Source organism: Chelonia mydas, chromosome 19 (genome assembly GCF_015237465.2).
Source record: "Chelonia mydas isolate rCheMyd1 chromosome 19, rCheMyd1.pri.v2, whole genome shotgun sequence".
Lineage (NCBI taxonomy): Eukaryota > Metazoa > Chordata > Testudines > Cheloniidae > Chelonia > Chelonia mydas.
Window position 1 is genome coordinate 3,293,679 of NC_051259.2, and position 23,061 is coordinate 3,316,739.

The 23,061-nt window shown below is 41.7% G+C and overlaps 1 protein-coding gene across 2 annotated transcripts in view; it reads right to left on the reverse strand.

The window, feature by feature from the left end:
* Positions 1 to 3,161: 3,161 nt before the first annotated feature.
* LOC102941263 (argonaute RISC catalytic component 4) overlaps positions 3,162 to 23,061 on the reverse strand; it is a 29,596-nt gene continuing 9,696 nt past the window's right edge. For both annotated transcript variants that reach the window (XM_007060697.4, XM_037881655.2), the window contains exons 2-18: positions 22,063 to 22,228; positions 21,361 to 21,481; positions 18,779 to 18,960; positions 17,826 to 17,962; positions 17,595 to 17,729; positions 17,298 to 17,385; positions 16,729 to 16,876; positions 16,514 to 16,633; positions 15,788 to 15,916; positions 15,476 to 15,609; positions 13,014 to 13,198; positions 12,566 to 12,725; positions 10,759 to 11,074; positions 9,761 to 9,895; positions 8,932 to 9,033; positions 8,434 to 8,633; positions 3,162 to 7,099 (exon numbers count right to left, since the gene is read on the reverse strand). In XM_007060697.4, coding sequence (XP_007060759.2) covers positions 6,991 to 7,099; positions 8,434 to 8,633; positions 8,932 to 9,033; positions 9,761 to 9,895; positions 10,759 to 11,074; positions 12,566 to 12,725; positions 13,014 to 13,198; positions 15,476 to 15,609; positions 15,788 to 15,916; positions 16,514 to 16,633; positions 16,729 to 16,876; positions 17,298 to 17,385; positions 17,595 to 17,729; positions 17,826 to 17,962; positions 18,779 to 18,960; positions 21,361 to 21,481; positions 22,063 to 22,228 — 2,567 coding nt within the window. In that variant the 3' untranslated portion in view covers positions 3,162 to 6,990. The remainder of the gene's footprint in view (positions 7,100 to 8,433; positions 8,634 to 8,931; positions 9,034 to 9,760; positions 9,896 to 10,758; positions 11,075 to 12,565; positions 12,726 to 13,013; positions 13,199 to 15,475; positions 15,610 to 15,787; positions 15,917 to 16,513; positions 16,634 to 16,728; positions 16,877 to 17,297; positions 17,386 to 17,594; positions 17,730 to 17,825; positions 17,963 to 18,778; positions 18,961 to 21,360; positions 21,482 to 22,062; positions 22,229 to 23,061) is intronic.

The window sequence follows — 23,061 nt, forward strand, 5'->3', positions numbered from 1 at the left end:
AGCCAGATCAGGGCCTGTTGTGCTAGACTCCTCTCTGAAAGCATGACAGATGAACCCAGGTGTGACTAAAAAAGTAACCGTCACGTCCCAGTTTTCGTTCACAGTCAGTTCTCAGATGATCATTTTAATGAGCAGAAGCTAACTGAATAGAAAATGCCATTGCAAATCTGGGGAGTTAGAGCTAGGGACTGGGCAGCAGGACTCCTGGGTTCGATTCTTGGCTCAACTACTGACTTACTGTGAAATACACCTTTGTGCCTCCGTTTCACCCCCTGGAATCTACACCCGAATATTTTGCTACAAGCGTTACCAGGGCAGAGGATGGTGAGGTTTAATTATTTGTAAAGCATGCTGAGATCCCCAAATGGGAGAGGCAAATTCTTATCGTCAGTGAGGCACAAACTTCAGTAACTCACGTAGTTCTGAAACAGAACATCTTATTCTCATGGAGTTAGGTCAGCAGCATTGATGTCGGGCTTAGCATTAGTATTTTTTAAATAACAAAAAGCCTGCCTGACATTTCTGAGGACACGCGCACAAAAACACCAGTGTCTTCAAGCAGGGGGTTAACAATGACCACAGAATTCAAATGACCCACTTTCATTTATGCTTCTAACTTGGAAGCCCAGGGCTCCTCATAGAGCAAAGGAGATTGACTGTGGCATCATTCTAACTCCATTTATTGTTGACATTCCCACAAGAGGCTGTACCAGAAGCTTTGGCAACATATTTAATTGAACCACACAGTGTAATTTACATTGATTAGCATGTACAATATTATGGGGATGCCATTTGGTAATATACACAGTGCTATGTGTATCAGACAGGTGACCCACTCTGCTAAATCCTAGAACTGGTGTTCAATCCCCCTGCAGGAGAGGATTCTAGAGTTAGCAGATCCACTTTTCCTGACCTGCACAAATAGCTCCTTGCTGAGCAGCAGCACCTCCTGGACTAGTTATTCAGACCCCACCAACACAGCAGTGGAGGAGCTGTAGTCTAAATAAGACTAGGATACCAGCCATGACGAGGGTTAATACTGACCAACTCAAGTCATTTTTATTTGGCTGTTGCAATACCAATAGTGGGTCAAACGCTCAGCTGATGTTTCATTCATTTTGGGTTGTCCACAAAGTACTGTAAATCTGGGGCACGAGCACTAGTGTTAAGTGGTAAAACAAAAGGGCAAGAAACAATGGAAATAGGCATTGCCCCCAGGAACGGATAAATCTGAAAGGATTTAATCATCCCCAGCAAGCAGACTTAACATGGACATTGTCAGAGGTTCATTTCCTCTGAAGGATAATCGTGCCAGACGGAGCTGCCTTAGCCGAGGGCAGCAGTGACACCAGCATCATTGGCAGGAAGGTTTCAGTTGACTAGACATGGTGTTAAGTCAAGTTTGTGTCACTGTAGTTCTCCGGTACCCTTTCTGCTTCCTATTTCTGTCAGTTGTACCCAAGCAGATACAGTGAACACAGAAAGGGGCCTGCTAGAATTCTCTGCACATTTGTGATGCTTGCATCTCACAAACCTGCTGCTGCTCATATGACAAGAGCTGGGCTGGGCTGTAAATTCTAACTTCAAGATGGACCAAAAATCCATTGTGGAACAGAGCCAGCAACAGGGACATAGGCCCAGAACCTCAAAGATAATTAGATGCCAAAAACACAGGGAGTTCAGTACCTAAATACCTTTGAAGATCTAGGCATGAGCTTCCTTGGATGCACTGTTTACTCTCACTGCATTTCCAGGCATTACAATGACGAGTTTCGTAACATGATGATACTTAGGCTGTAGTGTAGCCATAGCTTAAGTCAACAGAAGTTATGTTGCTCAGGGGGTGTGAAGTAGCCACCTCCTGAATGACATAATTTATGCTGATTTAAGCACCAGCGTGTACAGCGTTATGTCGGCAGGAGAGCCTCTCCTGCTGACAGAGTCCACCGCTCATTGGGGTGGATTAATTGACGGGGAAGCTCTTTGTAGCCATAGCCCTAGTGTACAGGCCTGACAAACTGTTAGACCCCCATGCACTGCTCCCGTCGCCCACTGGCACTTTTAGACGCACCAAAGTCATGCTAGGCATTAAGTGACATCACCTTTCCCTGCTAGGCAGGCAACTCCATCAGCAAGTGCTTCCCCCATCTTTGTGTTTTGCCTTTAACTGGCTTAGACAATTTAAAGCCCCTGAACAGTTCCTCCTCTTGCTCAATACATGCAGAAAGAAACTGGAGATGCAGGAAGCAGTAGGTTATTAAAGATACAAGTTATTTTAAGCAATCAAGTGTATTGAATTTCTGTTTATAGTTGGGGTTGTTTTTCCCTTTGCACCGGGCACAACTATTTTTGCCCTGGTCACCTACTTGTACTGCGGAAGTATGCAATTATTAAAAGGAAACAATCCCTCACTTTCTTATTCAGTTTTGATTAGCTCCTGTACTTACTCTAATTTGTGCCCGTATAATGTAGGAATTGCCATACTGGATATGACAAGTGGTCCATTTAGTCCAGATTGCATCAATGGCCAATACCAGATATTTCAGGAAATAGTGTAAAAAATGCCACTGGGGACAATTATGGAATAACCTACCCATAGGGGACATTTCTTCCCAAATCTTGTCAGTTAATAGTTGGCTTAGGCCCTGAAGCTAGGGTGACTAGATGTCCTGATATTTAGTTGTCTGTCCCGTGTCCCGACCGATGTACAGTCAGGACACCATTTGTCCTGATATTTTGCTTCGGCAGCACTCTGGCTTTTTTTTTTTTTGTGCTTGGGGTGGCAAAAAACCTAGAGCTGGCCCGGGGGCGGGGGGGGGGATTTGGGGGGCGAGTGAGCCTGTGGCTGCCCTCCCATGTGTCCTGATATATTGTTCTGGTCATCTGGTCACCTTACCTGAAGCAGGAAGGTTTATTTACCTTCTTAAATATAACTGGGATGTTATCAGTACAAGCATCTAATCTTTGTTTAAATTCTGATCTTGTGGGCTCAATATCCTGTGGCAATGAGTTCCACAGTTTCAGTTACATGTTATGTAAGATTTAATTTACAATTTAAATAATTTAAGAAAGACGTTTGTTTACAAGCAACAATAACTGTTGCTGATTCTGTACACTGCATTTTTATTAGATACCAACAAGGAAAAAAACAGAACATTTGGCACAAGAATGCCAATTTTTTATTTTTTTGGACACATGAACACAAAATATCCCTGCAGGCTAAAAAAAATACATTGCAAATTGTACACAACCAGCATCTTATCGCAACATGGGGCTGCTAACCCACCCATAACCGTTTAGAAAGAGTACCTCGTATTGCTATAGACATACATCCAGTCCAAATTTAATAAAATACAATTTTAAACATTACAAGTCTAACAATATAGAAACAAAAATTACATCATAAGTCAAAATGAACAAATGCATTTTACATTGAAGTTTCAGCCTCTAGACATAGAAATATCATGAAAATGTCAATAGCAAGGTATAAGAAAATCTGTGATATTACAAGATCTTTCCTCAAATTTCACAAGGAAAAAGCCTTGCAGTTGAAACAGTATTGATACAATGCCCTCCAAACTCTGCTTTCTTAAAATGAAAGTAGAGCTACTGCCTTGCTATTGAGCAAGAAAAATCCTACAGCACATCCACAAAGGTAGTTGGGGCGGGGGGGAGGGGGGAAAGAGAGAAATGTTGTTAAACGCTATCTGAACAAGATGATGCCTTTGCCCATGTGTCGGGCAAGACTTTTGATATCGATAAATAAGCTCTGAAATTTGTCTGGAACAAGATACGTACTGTGCGGGCTGGTCTACACTTGAAACGCTACAGCGGCACCGCAGCTGTCCTTCTGTACGGACGCTCCCTATGCTGGCGAAAGAACCTCTTCCCAATCCGCCTAGCGCTGTCGACAGGTCAGCTGAACTACGTCCTGCAGGGGTGTCGATTTTTCACAGCTCCGAGTGATGCGGTGAAGCCGACCTCATTTTCTAGTGCAGACCAGGCCGAAGAAGCATGGTTGCCTGTCGATCACAACCTTTTATGCCCTTTGGATGCACCCACAGGCACTACACTAAACTGTAGAACTTACAGTAAGAATAAATAAGTTGGTCCCGTCTGACTGTCTGAGATGGGCCAACTGGTTCCTTCCAGAGCTTGTTCAGAATCCAACCGTTTACAAAGAAAGCAGAACTGGTTCAAAAGTGGGGTTTCTGCTATTCTTTACTGTCAACTGCCCCTGCCCCCAACTCATTAAACTTTGCTACATTTAAAATCTTCCACACCACATAGCTAAACAGTGGCCGACAGGCTTTATTTATAAAAAACCAAACACCCTAAGAACTACAGCTACAGAATGCACATCTTCCCATTGATTGACACATGCATAACGATTCAGTCAGTCCCAAGGGGTAATTGAGATCATCGAGCTGCACCTCATCACTCAGCTTTCAGAACTGTATACAATAATATTGCTGCACCTTTGATCTTGCAGTTCTAACCTCCCAAAAGACGCACCCTTCAATGACAATAATTCTAAATCTAGAATGCTCTTCGGTTCTCTCTACCTCTCCAAGTGACAACACTGCACCCTTACCAGTATTTTATTCCTGTGATGTTCTAACACAAGACTGAGTTAGAAAGTTCTTGCCATGCTTCCCAGAGCTAGCTGAGGTCCAATAATCTGTACAGTTTGAGGTTAAATATTCAGGCTAATTGCAGGCAAGCAGATAAGAGGCTCTCATTTCATTCAATCTGAACTAGGAGTGCTTGGCACTGGACAACTATCTATCTGGTGGTAAAAATTAAATCTCAGTCTTATCCACCCTTGACTAATCAGTCACATTCTTGCCTAGTGCATGAACCCACAGTGATCTTTGATCCTATAAGCTAAAGGGTGCTCAATTTCTCTTCAAGGTGCCAAAATTCACCATAGATTGGGTCAAAGTTCATTCTAAAAGGTTTTTTTGTATTCTCCCTGAACAAGTATTAAGAAAAGCAGCCGTCTAGCTGAAGCAGCAGTCAGTCTCCCACCCACATGTCCTGATTATTATCCAAGTGAGGTATTCTTTAAAAAAAGTTTAACAAATTAAAAAGAACCTTATCTAAACCTGTCCACACTACACGCCAGGAGCAGAGCTTGCTCCAGTCCCATTTTCCAACAGAAAAAGTTTAAACTAATTTTAATGAGGCATACTACTCTGAAAGTAGGTTATAAAAACTGTCTTGAAGACAGGCTTCAGTTTACTCAGGTACAACTGAAAAGACAGCATTTAAAAATGTAAACTTTATTTTATGTACAAGCTTATTTAGAAGACTGAAGGAAAAAACAGCATTTCATATTGCTGAGCTTTTGAGAGGGCTGGTTTCCAAGCTCAGGAACAACACACAACTTAGCAGCAAACCCCACACCAATGGCAGAGACAGTGCAATAGCTGGTGACTTTTCAAACTTGTCTTAGCTTCTGCAGTGGTGTAACGTTAGCTATGTTGAATCTCAGAATAAGATTTTAGTCTGTGTTAACTCATGTTAACCCTAAAAGAAATCTATTCTCAATGTACTAGGTTTGTGAGTTCCAAAAGTATTAAGTGAAGCCAAGTCCCTCTTCCTTTTTATACATTTTAGCTGAAAAAAGCCAAGCAAATAAAAACAACTAATTCCTTGTCCGGGACAGAATATATTTGATTTAAACTTTTTAAACATGCTGTTGAATGCAATTGTGAGAGCAACCTAGATTTCCAGGGGGGAAGGGGGGAAAAAAAAAGGGGGGGGGGGGATTAAAATGCTGGTACCAGGCTTCAGGTTGCTACGGTCACACAATACACTTAGAACTGTACAGATTGGCGAGCCTTCCGACATATAACACCCAATTTCCAAGCTTATAAAAAAAAGTGGTAGACAGGACACCAACAGTGAATATAAAACAGTTAAAAATAATTATTAAAAAAAACCCATGGAAGTGCGTCTTTTCTGATTAGTTTCAGAAACTGCCAAATTGTGTGTTCAGAAAATGACACAAGAAGGTTGGTTAAACTCATGCACAATCCTCAGCTAGAATTTTACACTGTCAGGGGGGCTTAAAAAAAATTTATTGCCAAAGTTAAATCTTCTATGAGAAAAGTTTTAAAATCACTTAGATTTATCAAACCACACAGCAGCATAAAGTGGGCACTTTTGTAAAAGTTTGAAAAATATCTAAAAGCTAATTTTTTTAAAATATTTTATCATTTTTAGAAGGGGAAATGGTTCAGTACTTGTTACCAGATCACGGCAGTATTATTTGTAACCATCATAATTAAAACCTGCTGCCAGGCATCACTCTCTGGTTATGTTACACATTCACAGAACAAGAACCACCTAGCTGAATCCGTAGTATAGTGCAATTGCTTTGCAGCCCAAGTCTGCAGAGATTAAAAAGATAACTAGTAAAACTGACAAAAACCTGCAATACCTGTGAAAGTTAATGTTTGTTAAAAGGCATTTACAGTAGTGAAATCTAAAATCTCCATTAAAAAAAATATCTATGGCCCCACACAATAGAATGGTTACACTGAATTGGAGTAAAATGTTTCGCCATAATATGCATACTTACTAAGCAGTGCATGAAGACAGGGAATTTGTCATCTTGATAAACTAGTGGGATGAGGAGATAACTTAAAAACCATAGCTAGCAAAATATTCAATAAAAATCTTTCATGCCAAGTCTTTTAAAAATTTCAGGATGATCGGCCTTTTGCGCTTTGAGGTAAAAATTCAGTCCAATGCATCAGAAAAGACAGTTCATGAATTTCTATTACTTAAAACAACAAAACAAATGGCTCAATTGTGTTGGTGCATCAGACTTTGCTGTGAAGTGTAGATTCAGTGCGACTGTTCAGAGCTGCTGGTAGTACACTGTCTGAAATAGACTGAGACCTAGCTATAAGCAGTAGGCGTTCAAAACATTTCAGGACTGCGTGGGTTGCCGGTTCTGCCTCGTCTTCCCAGATGGACTCAGGCAAAATACATTGTATGCTGGGTATCATGATGGATCTGCACTGCCTTTGCCAGAGCCTGGGGATCCCGGCCATTGCTCTGTCCTGAAACGTGGCTGCCTTCAGCACTGTAAAGATGCAGACACATTTAGAGGGCTATGTACAATGGGACAAAAACGAACACACTTAAACCGTTCATTACTCAAGGTTCTGTACCTGCTATCTCTGACTACAGAGATAGTGCTCCAGGACCAGACTAACTTAGGCCAGTAGCTGATCATGAGTTATCCACATACAGATTAGTGCAGAGAGGAATCTTCCATTAGTATAGTTTACTTAAGTCTTTAGACCACATTCCATTTTAGTCCAACAATCGTCCCTTCTACAGCACCTTTCATCCAAGGATTTCAAAGTGCTTCACCAACATTAATTCCTACCAACACCTGTGAGCTAAGTATCTCCTTTGTAATGATGGGAAAACAGAGGTGAAGTGACTTGCCCAAAGCCTGAGGGAGTCCATAGTAAACCTGGGTTAGAGGCATTCCTGGCATTTGGACCTATACGTCTTCTGGCCAATGCTGCCTCAAATACACCACCTGAAAAGTACTAAGGGATCTTTAGCGAACAAGAGTTGCCAGAAACTCAGTTTCAGGACTCCTCCCAAGTGCACAAGGAGCTGGAGAGGAGGAAAACCTAACTTCCTGCTACAGTGCTTTAGCTGCAGTAACTCGAATACAAACCCATTCAAGGGCAAAGGGAGGCAGAACAGTTGAAGTTACATTTTCAAACTTACATAAAGAAAAATATTAATTTTTTCCATAATGAATAAGATTGGGAAAAAAAGCTCACACTGTGCAAACGGAAAGTGTAATGATCTAAAAAAACCACACAAGTGTGTTGCTGTAATAAGTAAAGACTCTTCTGACCTCAGCTTCAGTTCTTCCCATGGCTGTTAACCATCCAGTTAAACAAACAAAAAAAAAAAGAAATGCATAAGAACTAACCACCAAATTTGATAGTTTGGCTTTATGAGGCATATCCAGGCTACTGAGAAAGGCTACATTTTTTAATGACTTTTAGTGACTTTGCTGCCAGACTGACAATCCTGGAGAGCTACATCTGCTATATATGCCCAGGGCAGGCACAGAGCACTGCACAGCTCTGCCAAATTTCCTGCCCCTGAACTGGATGGATCCCAGTTAACAAGAAGGGCGACACTGTCTCCATGCCCCAATCAATTCTTAGCCTCTCAACATGGTCAGACATTGCTGTTTGAGGTAGGACTAGACTGAGAACTCACCAAATTGTTTCACACAGAAGGCCAGTTCAAATCAGTGATTGGTATCAAGGGAAAGGAAGAAGAGTTATCAAGATTTTATTCGTCACTTACAAGTAAAACAGATCTTTTTAGACATGTTAAACAGTCTACTATAAAAAGAGACAGAAGCCTTTCACTCCTTACCTATCATGATCCTTGTCTACAAGATGATATCTTGCCCTAAATGCTACCAGCCTGGCATAGTATGCAGGAGCTGGAATGGAGACGGATCTTGTACAGCGGACGTACGTGTGACACAGCTGGTAGGTTAGCAGCTGCAATTCATCTGCAGTGAAACAGTTGTCATCCCACAAGACCTGATAGTGAGATGGGCGGCTGGTACCCTGGTGAAGGAGGCAAATACTTGTTTAACTGGATTATATCCATCTAAGGCAGATGGAGCTCTAGAGACTTCTTGAATCAGTATCATTCAACTGAAACTGAGAAGCAGTTTCTAGAGAGATTTATATTCAAGTGATTTATCAGAATCTTAGCACCGATTCATCATGTGTTAAATAAAACTGATAGAACTGCAAGTCTGCTCAAACTGTAAACAGGTGATGATGTCATCCGTGAGTGACGACAGCTCCCAACGGATATTTTGCTCCCAACAGCACAAGTCTAGTGCAGACTGAAGATTACCTGAATTCCTGCATGGCTACAGAGGTAAAAGTCAAATTCAGAGGGATGTGTGATGGTGCTGTCCACGGTAGTGCCTGCTGGTACATTACCACTTTTACCCACCTGTTTGGAAAAAGATTGTAATTAGTACATTTACTTCTGCATGTGTCCCTTATGCAGCCCTACCAGGACGGACTTATTTTAAGTTTCTGGTGAATGTAGCGCTCATGAAAGTGAGGAAATACTAAGCTCTTTTCCACGCTAAGGATTAAACGATGGTTGCAACATGGTGCGTCATTTTCTGGGATCCTTGCTATAAACTCCTCTATGTACCTAACCTCCTAGACTTGAGCAGTGTTAACAGTAAAAATGTGGTTCCAGAGAAAGCCCATGCCAGTCAGTATATATTTAAGACAGGGCTGTTGGTAGCACCATTATAACTACAGGTGGGAGTAGGCCTAAAACTGGATAATCCAGGCACAACACAAGCTTTCACTGAAAGTTTAATTTGAATATAAATTTCCCAACGCCACCCCTGCTCAGACCCTTTCACTGGGACCTGCAATACACATGCACTCTTAAGTCCAGGAACTTTCCTGAGAAGAGATGGCAGTTTTGTGAAATGAATAAGACTCATGCATATTTAGAGACAAAGTAGGCAAGTTTTCAGACCCCCAATTTGGTGCCAAGAATCACCCTGCCACAAGATCCTGATTTGCTTAGAAACACTGCTTACTGTAGAGTAGAATCATTCCACTACTCTGGTAAGTAAACTGGACATCATCCCCAGCCAGCTGTTCTTGCATTTCTACACAATTCCTCCACTTATGTATGCAACAACATTACTTGCCCTTTCAGTTTTGTCAGCACAGAAGAGTCTAGTGTGATGCCTTTTCTGCACAACAATGTAGGTTATTCCTGGTCTATAATCTTCTTCCAAACTGATACAAGCCTTCCGGATTGCAATCAATTCTGGCCAAGCTACCTAGAAGTACAAGTGATGAATTCAGTATGCAGGACAGTATTCTCATTGGTTTCTCTGAATAGATGCAATTTCACAACAGTACAGTTCAAAGCACAATTAATTGTGTGCATGCCTGAGGGGGAAAACAAAAGGAAAATTTAAAATGTTGCTTATATGAAGATTGATAAAAAAATAAATCCTTGTCCTTCAGGTGTGATTAAGCCTCATTCTTACATTAAATAGGATTTAAAAAAAAAACCACACAACTGAGTTTAAGGTATGAATTGATCAACTAAGTTACCCTACATTTACATTCACCCCAAAAGGATCCAATAATGTATTTATCTAGCTATAAAACAGCCTCAATAACAGAGCCGTCTTTGGGGTGGAGGGCAGCAGCCTATTAGCCACAATATTTCACTCACAATGGAGAGGAGGAGAACTTTAACCTTGAGTAACCCAGAGCAAACCCAGCTCCTCCAGAAAGCAGGATTGGATTTTTAGCACCCGCATGGAGCGGACAAGACCTCTTGTCGAGAGTCTCTCACCCCAAAGATCTGATCACCTACACTCAGTCTACCCTTCCCCAAGTATTATACAAAGGGCTGTCTTGATGTTCACAAGATTCAAGCCTCTGGTTCTACAGGGTCTAGGTGTTTCAAAACTGAAGCTTAGCACCATCAAGCCACTCTCTGAGGAGAAACGTTCGTAAGAATCTTCATCTAAACAGCTGATGTAGATAAAGGTGAGCTCAGGCTGCCATGCGTGCCAGGGTGCCATCCATTAAGGCGTCTCCCCCTCCGGTAGGGTTCATTTGCCAATACCATTTAGATTCTCAATGGCAAGACTTCATTCAACCCCAAAGAAATGTCATTAGAAAATACCTGTTTCATCTGTCCCTCTGAAACTCCTCCTCTGTAGTAAATGATCCGTGTGGGCTTGAAGCGAGTAGATTTGTAGAACTGGATCAGCAGCTCTCGTACCATGTTAGTCAGGTCCTGGATCACTTCCTGACTGTACAGTAACTCCTGGGAAGTCTCCTGACGGGAGGTTTGCACACGCACTGTAGCACAGTAGCGGCTAGGGTGGCCATCCATGCTGCCTACCACAGCAGCAATAGACGGCTTCTTTCCATCCCCAGCAGGAGGGTGAGTGACATCTGCTCCCAGGAAGATCACTGGTTGCTGGAACACAGAGGGCCTGTTCAATTTAAAGAAGGCTTAGTCAAAAGCAAGGAAGGAAAAGAGTTAAATGTAGCAAGTCATCTGACAAGGAAAGATTAGACAAGTAGATCTGAAATATCCTTAACAACTGAAAACTTGCCAGGTATTTTTTTACAGGAGAGTCCCTGCCCCCAAACAGCTTGCAATCTAGAGAGAACAGACAAAGGAAGTGAAAAGGGAAGTGCCAAAAAAGAAAAAAAAGGGTGGGGGGGAGAGAAGAGGTGCAGGTGGCTGAAAGTTAAAGTTTAATCTGCCACAATTCACTCACCTTCCCACTTTCTCTCACTTATTGGAAGAGCACTACAAGAAGAGAAGAACTAGTGTGTACAGGCCTCCCAGAAGTAGGGTGTTTAAGGAGATACTTGGATGGGAAGGTGGAAGGAAAAGGACACAGAAGCAGGAATGGAGAGACAAAGGGAGTGGGGGTTATTCAGGGAGGTTAGTGGAAATGAGCAACAGAACAGGCTTTACAGTTTACTACAAAGCTAAGTGAGGTCTGTGATAAAGACAACAAGTGTCTGATCAGGAATCACAGCCAGTTTGACTACGTGCTCCGTATGTAACAAAGAAGCAAGAAAAATTAGTTTCTTGCCGGAGGACAATTTTGGATGTAGTCATCCATCAAACTGTAGGTCTAGACAGTTTACTACACATCATTGGTTCTAGACCAGGGGTGGCCAACCTGTGGCTCTTCAGAAGTGAATATGAGGCCATCCTTGTATAGGCTGGAGCTACAGGTGCCAACTTTCCAATGTGCTGAGGGGTGCTCACTGCTCTACCCCTGGCTCTGCCCCCACTCCACCCCTTTCCACCCCCTTCCCTGAGCCTGCTATGCCCTTGCTCCTCACCCTCCTGCATGCCTCGAAACAGCTGATCGGGAGGTCTGGGGAGGCACTGATCAGCAGGGCTGCCAGTGGGCGGGAGGCGCTGGGAGCAGGGGGGAGCTAATGGGGGGCTGCTGACGTGTTACTGTGGCTCTTTGACAAGGCACATTGGTAAATTCTGGCGCTTTCTCAGGCTCAGGTTGGCCACCCCTGTTATAGAGGAAGAAGGGGAAACATGTCGTCACGAGATGGGTGACCATTCCCAATGCAATTCAGAAAATGGTCATGTGCTAACAGAAGACCAACACTGATGGGACTTGAGAATTTTAGAGCTCTCCCATCTTTTCATTTTATTTTACTCCAACCTTTGTCTCCTGTCCAGCCACATTGCTGGACAAGTCTGACCCCCGAGGCAGGCTTTGTCCTAAGGCACAATGTATAACACAGCATGTTGTGCGGCTTCAGTTCTAAAACAGAAGGCATCATCGCTTGTCCCATTTAATACACAAGCATCTACATCTACAGAAGATTTCTAACCCACCCATTGTTTGGAACGGTACCGTTCTAGTTACTAAAAAGCAGACCAAAATAATCATTTTGCCTGCTAAGTTAGGCCTTCATTAAAGCTTTAAATTTGATCTAACCTTTGATGAGGTACAAGCACATTGTTGATCCCTCCAAGCTTTGCATTTATCTTCAGACAAAGATTGGACAGAGTTTGGGGTGAGGTTTTTACCACATTCTTCACCTGAACACACTGCGTGGCCATTCCTAAGAGAGTGTCACCAACACGCTTAACCTCAGCTGCAACAGAAAAGCAAGGTGATTCTGATTATCAGAAGCATCAATGCTCCCCTACCTCCCCCTTGTAAGACATCTGAAAAGTAGGTCAAGAGTCTAAAGATTCAACAGTGAATGAGAGTCCACTCTTTGTAACTATATCTGTACAATTATGAACTAAAGAGATATTAACCAACCTCTAGAAAACCCATCACAGAAAAAGGCATTGCTACTCTTTACCCATCTCATCATTATGCACCTTTAAGTACAGATGATGTACAGTGAGTTAACTTTATAATCTCCTTTCCATACCATACACAGGTGTCTTTCCAGGAAGAATCACTACTATGAGCTGCAGTCCAACATAGGTCAACTTCAAGTGTTTGAACATCGGCTCCACGCTGTCTGCGCCTTGTGCATATTTACAGAAACATGGCTGGCCTTGGATTGGCATTCCCGCATCCTTGGAGATCTTGCGCAGCTGGTCTGTGAAACTCCTATAAAACAAACGAAGTATTAGAGCTTTTGGCAAATCAGTCCACACAGTTTCAGTCATTTCAGTCCTCTGGGCACGTTATCTTCTGCTCCAGTGATCTTCAAACTTTTGTACTGGTGACCCCTTTCATACAGCAAGCCTATGAGTGCAACCCCCCCCTTATAAATTAAAAACACTTTTTTATATATTTAACACCATTATAAATGCTGGAGGCAAAGCGGGGTTTGGGTGGGAGGCTAACAGCTCACGACCCTCCACATAATAACCTCACGACCCCCAGTTTGAGAACCCCTGCTCTACACTATTCCATTGCATGGTCAGTTTTATACTGCTAAAATTCTCTTTAATTATACCCAACTTAGATCTTCACTAGCACAGTTCCAGTTTTGACTCAAGAGAAACTTTTCAGGTCTTCACACTGCAATTGTTCAAGTGTCCTCTCAGCCACATGAGTTACATGAGCACAATTGTAGAAACCTGAACCAGCCATAGATTGTTCACCAAGGACAGGTGCCTTTGGCATATCTGAAGAAATTTGGCTTAACAATAATGGGGCTTATCCTGAAGTCCTTACACACAGGTAACTCTCTGAAGTCAACAGGAGTTTTGCATGCAGAAATCACATTTGAGTCCCACATTAACAGAAGCCACAGTTTATTTGGTGGGACTTTCCTTTTTTTTATCATATCACTACACCCACCACTAAAACTCAGTGATTGTTAAAAACTGTTGGATAGTATTGCTTTAAGACGGGAAATTACTTCTGTAAACTGAAACTGCAGCAAGATGTTAAATAGCAACTTAATGCAATAATTACAGTTAGAATTAAAATGCACATACAGGAAATTCAGTTATTGTTCCAAAATCAGCTAACCCTGCGTCATTGCACACAGAACCTATAAGAACATGAAATATATAATGTACACCCAGGTCAAGGAATTATTGGCGCAAGGAGATTGCTGCAGGTACCATAATAAGTGCATTAATGGAGACTTAATGCCTCAAACAGACTTGTCTGTACCAAGCAAAAGAGAGAGAGAGAGTTCAACATTACCAAAGGATCAGACTCAAACATTTAGTTGTGTTCATTTTGTATACTACAGAAGTAGGTAAATAGTTGTCTTAAATCCCCCCCAACATGACCAACTCCACTGGGCCCTTATATTGCACAGATCTCATAAGGAGCAGAAATACTCCAGCACATACATTTAAAAGTAGCCATTGTCTGAAACCACTGCAATACTGATAATACAATTAGTCAAGCAAGGTTCTCCAGATACTCAGCTTCCTTGCTTTTGCAGATTTAAGCCAGTCCTCTCTAACAATCCAATCTGAAACAGTTTGACATTTATAGTAATCTCCCTTCCCTCCTGAATCCCTAAAATGAAGCACCAAAACCCTCAAAAATTTAGTGCTTCCATGTGATATTAACAGAGAAAACAAAGGACAATGTCTTATTCTATGTTATGTAAAGTGCCATACATATTTACGGTACTAAACATTTAACAGTCTGGTTTAGCTACACAATGTTTATAATGCATTTTGTTTATATCTAAAAATAAAGAAATTTGAACTCTGTAAGAAGTGAGTTCAGTAGAACATTACACAAACACTGAATAGCTCAATAAGTACATCCCGCTCTCTGCACTACTACAGTGCTTTACAACACGAAGGATATTATAACTTAGACTGTCTGGCATCAAGAGTATACCGTCTGAAAGCCTATATGGATAATGAACCAAGATGGTACTTAGAACTTTTGGAGGAGAGGGAAGGAGTTCGGTACATGTTGACTGGGAAGCTGTTCAAGAATGAGGAGCAAGTGAAAAGCAAGTCAGGAAAACAAAGGGACCAACAGTCAGAAGAGAAACATAGGCCAAATGCAGGCAGCGGGAGGAAAAAAGCAGAGCCATATAGGCAGTTGCCTTCTCCAAAGATAGCATTTCAGTGGCTATATGAGCACCTTAATCCTTTTCCTAGTTTAACAGTTTACAAAAGTTAACCAATTCAGGTTACAGACTTGGTTATTCCCCACCTTCAAGTTGCAAATATTTAAGCTACTACAGGGCAAGGATTTCCTGCTTTTACTGTGTTAGATGTGTTCACATCAAGTTATCATAGAAATGAAGGACTAGAATAGACCTCAATAGGTCATCTAGTCCAGTTCCCTGCACTAAGGCAGGGCTAAATATTATCTAGACCATCCTAGTGGATGTTATATCATATCATGTTATATAGCAAGTTATATCATAACTGCTGGTAGCACAAAGATACTCACTTGAGCAAGTCTTCTCTGCATTGTTTTTGAGGTGCAAAGCAGGCAACAGCCCAAACTTTAATCTCGATGCCAGCATAGAACTGTTTCCCTCTCATGTCCCAAACACCCTGGTTTGGTGTAGCTACTGTCTTGTTCTAGATAAAGTCAAAGACAACTTAAAAATTAAAAACTATGATCAGCTTGATAAGGCAGTCAATAGTATTCTCTATAGGTTTGTGTACAAGTGAACTTTTAAATTACAAAATACCCGCTAATGCTTCATAAGTCTGATTCTTACAACAAGCTATTTTACAATAGATACCAAGAACTCACCCGGCCTCCATACTGCAGCATCGGTGCTGGCAATACTCTGCCTGTTAACTCTGTCATTTCGTTATGGACCACAATGCCAAACTCCTTCAGATACGGATCCGGTCCACCTACCATACTGTTACTCTTCACCTGGAGATCAGGAGAACATCATCATAACCATACATAGTATTTCAGGTGGCTGTTATTAGCACAAGAAGCACAGAGTGGCTCAAGCCATATCCCCTCATGTCAGTGGTCTCCAAACTGTGGGGCACGTGGAGGAATGTCCAGGGGTGTGTGGCAGAGGCTGGGAGTGCCAGCCAGCTCTGCCCTGCCCCAGCCCTGCCCCTGGCCTCAGCTGTGGCCCCTGCTCCCGGCTGCAGCCTGGCCATGACTCCACTCCTGGCACGTGGAGGTGGGACGCAGATACATTCTATTACTGCTAAGGGCAGGGTGAGAGCCGAAAAGTTTGAGGACCACTGGCTTACACTAAAAAGGGAAAAAAGACTTCAGCTTCTTCTATTCTTGGCTAGTCTGCTTATACAGAGGAACCTAAAAGGGATCAGAAATTCTATGGATTTTGCTACAATTTTTCAAATGGAAACCATTTGAAAGATATACACAAAACCCATCTATGGTGAAAAAACGTGATACACAACTTGAAAATTTTCTATCAGAAAAAATGTTTGAGGGGGAAGGGAAAAATCTTATGACTATTTTCTATAAAGTTGAACCACAGCTACTCACAAGTCTGCTGATTTCTTCCTGTCTGTCTGGTGCTGACCTTGCAGTTGCCTTTATCATAGTTGATGTCTGATTGTCTGTTAGCTTTTTGATACATCGTTGGCCTGCCACAATGTTACATACCTACACAGCAACGGAATTAGAGATGGCTTATCGCCTCTGAAACAAGGGGTGTAAGTCACAACGCAGTGCCAGTTAAAAGTTATCAGACTCTTTACCTCAAGTGGTAAGTAAGTGTGTTTCTGTTCCTGTCCCACTTGGAGACACGGAAGGTGAGGATACTTCAGCTGCAGACTGTACTTTTGCTTAAAATACTGAGCTACTGTACACTCCATAGCCTGTCCATTTTCCAGCTGCAGAGGGAACCTATTAAAAAAAAAATGCACTGCTTTGATTACGCTTCGCAATGAAGTGGTTAATTTTTAAAAAGTGATATAGAGAATATATTTGAAAGCCCTGAAAATGCCCATTTTCTATAGTTATTATTTCTCTTTACGTAAACGTATGTACAAAAGAGTTTCTCAATGGGCATTGGACTTGAAGCCAAGTTAAAAAATTAGGGCTTTAGAGACACATTTTAAAAGCCAAGGCATCTCTCTAATTATTCATCTTGTGGAGAAACTACAGTTGTAGCCCAAATCCACTGCCATTGTTCCAGTGTCGTAAAATTAAGAATTCTTTTAAAAGTCACATGGATATTTTGACTCCTGAGCCAGCTACCCTTGTAGAAATAAGGCACTTAGCATCTCCAATAGCTTTCACTATATAGAGGAGATTGTGTACATACGTCTGATGGCTCGCCGGTCGCCTGGTAACATTGCAAACTCTATATTTTCTCTTCATCTGGCCACAGTGGGTAACCTCTACTTTTAGACCTGAAAACCCAAGACAAAAGCCACCAAAATAAAAATCAGACACAGTCAACTTATTACCACCTCTAAGATTTACTTTCAACTTGGAAAGATGAGTGACAAGGAATAGGCCAGTTTCCAGCGTCTGCAACCTGTGAACTCTGGTAGCACAATTTAATACGGTCACAGGCTTCCAATATTTTGCACCAGCAGTTTTTAAACTATTCATTTACCTCTGATTTCTTTGGTAAACTTAACACGCTGGGAGTCTGTAAGAGGCTTGGTCTGTTCATTGATGTTCTGAATGTCCAGGACCTCACACATGAACTCAATGATAGGCTGTGCACGATAGAAAGCAGTCGCCGATACTAAGAACAGAAAGACAGGATATTTAGTCTAGAGGAGGTGAAGGTAGGGGGAGGAGGAATTTTCTTATGCCATTAAAAACAGAAGTTCTTGCATACCATCAATATTGAGCATCATGTTCCACATGGCAGGCCTGACCGATTGATGGAATCCAAACCAAACCTCCCTTCCTCCTCCCAGAGGGTGGTAGTAACCTTCAGGAGGAGAAAAGAAGGAACGGCCCACAGGGGTGTACCTGATGAAACAGGAGGAGTTAACACTTAGATTCTTCCTTTCATTGTATTCCCCGGGTTCCCAAAAGTTCAAGTCCTAATATATGTAGTAGGAACCCAGTATTTCTTATACACATTTGAGTAGCGCTTAAAAATGTACTTAATATTTCTATACTACTTCACAAGTGTTAATTACATTTAAGGGCAGGTCTACTCTATGGGGCTAAGTCAGCCTAAGTTACGCAACTTCAGCTACGTGAATAACGTAGCTGGAGTCGATGTATCTTAGGTTGACTTATTACGGTGTCTACACCACGCTGGGTTGACGGGAGAAACTCTCCCGTCGACTTACCGTATGCTTCTCATTCCGGTGGAGTACCGGAGTCGATGGGAGAGCCCTAACACACATGAAACACATCTGAATTTTACAGATAATAAAGCAGCTAGAAAGGCCACAGAAAGTTACTATCAGAACCTCAGACAGAATCCATGCGTCCTGTTGGCAGACCAGAGATTAAATTCATATGGAGCCGACCGGAGCAGGGCTCTGGCAAATTATTTTCAAACCTGTGGAAGCCCCGGCGTGCCCCATGGGGCAGAAGCCCCAAGTCCCGGAGGCTTCAAGAAATACTTGGGGAGAATTTAAGCCATGGGGCAGACCATATTTCTTCTAATGCAAGTATGAATCAAAAAGCTATTAAAAAAAAGTCACTCAACAGATCCCTTCACCCCTTTTGCAGCAGTGTAGTTTAAGTTTGGAGAAACGGCAAATAGGCACCATTTTAACAGATTGATACAAGCCCACGCTGATTAGGAAACTTGCAATCAAAAGTACCCACCTCATGGAGGGAAGGTGCCGTGTGATTACATCAAGTGCCTGTACAGAGTCTTCAGGAACTTCATTCAAATGCCCTGCCAGAGCTTCCAGAAGGAGCTGAAGGCTGACCACTGACACCCACTGAATAGACACTTTAAATGTCTGGTCCTTCCCCTCACCTGGGAGCGTCACCTCCATATCCACCTAAACAACCAGAGCAGATGCAGCACAAACATAAATTAACAGACTCAATACCCTAGCGCAACACTAAGCAACACTCATTCTCATGGACTTGCTTTGAGTCTACAGGTGGTTTCTCAACTAGGATGTAAAAATTTAAGGGAATTCTACAGCAAACAAGAGTAGCTGCATAGAGAAGTTTGAAACCTGGTAATTTAGTCACACCAAGAAGCTGCTCTGAGGTTCTGTTTGTATTAGCCATTATCTTCAACTGGAGGTTATATGGTAACACCAAAGCACTACAGAAGAGTGCTAGGATTAGTCACCCACTTTTTGTCCCAAAGAATTGATAGGAAGAGGCTGGTTTGTGTCCATAAAACCACAGTAAAGGTAAGTCAATGCTCTGAACTTCCTCGGGAGCCAGTCAACACCACAATCAATCACCAAGGGAAGCAAAGATCTATAAGGGATGCAAAGTGTTCTTCCCCAGAGGTTGAGCACGCTACTTGAAAAGTACTCTCTTCCACCATTAGCCTACAGGGTCTCCCTCACATGGAAGTGTGCCACCACTAATCTGGTCCTCAGAATGGAGAGTAAAGTAGGGTTATTTTCTCCAGAAAACTGAGTATCTACACAGATTTCACCCAAATCTGGAATTTTTGGTATATATTTCTACCAACATACTATTAAGAACGAGGACACACTAAAATATTTCAGTTGAAAATTACAGAGTTGTAAACGTAAGGCTTGACTGGAAGGTGACAGTGTGTTAATGCTTATCCTCAGAAAGAGTAAATTTAAAGAGGCCCACTAACTTCCTTGACATTGTTGTGAGAAACCAAAGGAAGCATCTGAAATATCTGGTAACTGTTGATCAATAAATGCTACATTACACTCTGTGCTCAACTTCCTTCCCACTCCTCCCTTGTTCCTATTTACCTCACCTTCTTCTACTATTTCCCTTCTCTATACCTCTGACACCATTAATAAAAATGTATTTAAAAATAGGAACTAGAACAAGTCATGTGTCTCATCAGCCTGGTCAGTTTGCTTGTATGTCATGTTTCCCCGCTATTCTTTGCTTTTAAACTGTGTTTTAGTCTGTTCTGATTAAGCATTTTGGGATGTTGACTGTCTTCCTGCATCTTTGGATAGTACCCAGCAGAACTGTGCTCCACTCCAAGTTTGGGACTTTGGGTGCTACCATAATATAAATCACATCATCAGGCAGACAAGTTGATGGTCTGTTAAAAGGCTTAGAAAACCTAATATTAAGAAAAAATTATTCCATTCAAGTTTTCAGTTTTAATGAAAATGTTCCTTGCCTTGGATTTACTCAAGTAAATTTACATGAGTAAATTACTAATATAAGTAAGGTTTCAGAGTAACAGCTGTGTTAGTCTGTATTCGCAAAAAGAAAAGGAGTACTTGTGGCACCTTAGAGACTAACCAGGTCCCCGTCCCCCCCCCACAAACCCACTGGTACCAGCAGGAGAGTGGGTTTGTGGGGAGAGGGGGGGTGAGAAAACCTGGATTTGTGCTGGAAATGGCCCAACTTGATTATCATACACATTGTAAGGAGAGTAGTCACTTTAGATAAGCTATTACCAGCAGGAGAGTGGGGTGGGAGGAGGTATTTTTTCATGCTGTGTGTGTATATAAAAAGATCTTCTACACTTTCCACAGTATGCATCCAATGAAGTGAGCTGTAGCTCACAAAAGCTCATGCTCAAATAAATTGGTTAGTCTCTAAGGTGCCACAAGTACTCCTTTTTTTAAGTAAATTAACATGTGTAACTAAGGATCTGTACTATGAAACCGTAAGTCTGTAGAGAGGAAGTGAGCTATAAAAGCCTTTGTTTTCAAGTAGATGGTGAAAAAATTGAGAGTCTAGTGTAGAAAACTGTATTTTGTTTTGGTTCTGAACTTCAAAACCAGGTCTGGAAGCAACTAGTGTAGCCAGTGCTAGAGCATATTGGCACCCCTTTCCTGTCTTAGTACTTGCCTAAACAAATCCAGTCGCACCAGAACAGCACATTTGCTGCAAAGTACAATTCAAAGGTCATTCAATAGTCAAGCAGCTAACAGTATGGCCCTTTAAGTGGTTTTTAACAACCTTCTGAGAAAAATTTACACCAAGAAGTGTGATCTGTCTTAGCAGCCTCCAGACCACAGTGTGTTGGTTTACACTGTCATGGTCAAGTTCACAAACATAAGAGCTCTGGGAAAGAGTCCACTGAAGAACCCAAATCCTTGGATTTCATACAATTCCTATTGCCCCTTGGTTTTCAAATACTACTAACTGTAAGGTTTCTTTCTATTGCACCTTTCATCCCAGCACACTTCATAAACTATACATAGTATTGCAGTGTTGGTATGGCAACATGTCACAGGAAGATTAAAGCCGTTTACCACAACACTTACCCTATCTCTCCCAATAGGCAATGGGTGTGCAGTATACATGTTCCTTTTGCCATCATATCCTGGCTGCCGATCACCAAATATCTGCATCTTGAAGTGTCTCACCATAGTATCTACCACTTCCCTAAAGAGGAATGGCATTGTTCAATAGATTAGTTTGAAGAATAGGCAAATTCAGTGATGCATTAGCACAGTTATTATAATTGGCCATAACTGCACTCAAGCCTGAAACCAGTAGCTATCAGAGACAACAATGCACCGATTCTGCACATACCCAAGTTGCCAGCAGCCCCCTTGCCCCTGAACAGAGACACAGGACAAACACATGCGCAGAATAGAACACAAAAAATTTGGTCCAAAGAACAAATGGCTTCTACCAAAATTGCACCATTAGTTAAATTATAGACAGAAAAAACTATTTGGCCCCCTGGGAGACCAGTGTAGGATTGTTCCTACAACATATTTCTTGATGTTTTCTACATCTACAGGCCAACTATAAAAGCTTTTAATACAACTTTCTCTGAGAATAGGATAGAATTTGTTTTTCCACAGCACCTAGGAGCCCTAGTCCTGGATCATTGCTAAATCAGCAACTATTACCGACATCGCATATATAAAACTATACTTGACAGCAGCTGGAGAAATGCCAAAAATCAGACTTTCCTTAAAATGAGGCTGCTTCGGTGTTTATTAAGCCATCCTTACCTGTTCACTCTCCGGGGCCGCTTTTCTGGTTTGATATCTACATCATAGTGATAAACATCAATTTTAGGGATCTGCACCTGAAAATGATTGGCTAAGAGACGGATGGGTTTCCCAACAGTTCCCAGGCCGGGGCGGCGGGGCGGCTGGAAGAGGCTGGCTGGTGGCCCTGTGAAAGTCAGAGAAACAAGTTTGAGATCATAAATGATCATGTAACACAATGTCCTCCCACCTGTACATAGGGCTGTAATTCAACTGAAGGCTCCTTATGACAGACGAGGGAACAAAGTCTGAAGTGCCTTGCTCAGCTTGCAAGATTTACAAATGAAAGTGTTCCTTAGTCGCTCCATTGCCTTTTAACAGCTCTAAATGATTTTCATGAAGAACAGAATTATGTACCCAAAACATACATACATTACTGCTGTAATTAGTTTACAAGAAATCTACCTATGTAAACACGATTTATGAAGTCAGAGCCCTGTGATGGAATTTAGTCTTTTGTATACTATATATACTCTTATCACCACATATAGTATCATTAGTGAATAATAGAGAGTTTATTATTAAGTCCATTACAGGCTTCCGTGTGCTGTACTATGCTCAGAGTCAGGATTTTAATGACAGATTCTTGGCATGATCAAGTGATTAGAGGTCTGATTTTTATCTGAAAATTGATACTATCCAGAATTGGTGAAGTTTTTTTATTCTATAATATAAATTAAAAATACCTTTTTTATATAGGACTGACAAAATATTGCGCTTTCTACTACCACAAAAGATGCTGTGTTGACATGCTAACAGTGAAATGCTATTCAATGTAAACAAAGCTCGGGCCAATTTGAAATTCCAACACAAAGATGGGAGTGAAGAGGGCAGTTTTCCCTAAAGGAAGGAAACAGTAAGTGTAAAATGTTTTCAACAAAATTATTAGTGTAAAGACAGCCATGTCTTGTTAATAGAACTTGGTCAAGATAGCTTACAAAAATCTGAGGGTTTGGGGTT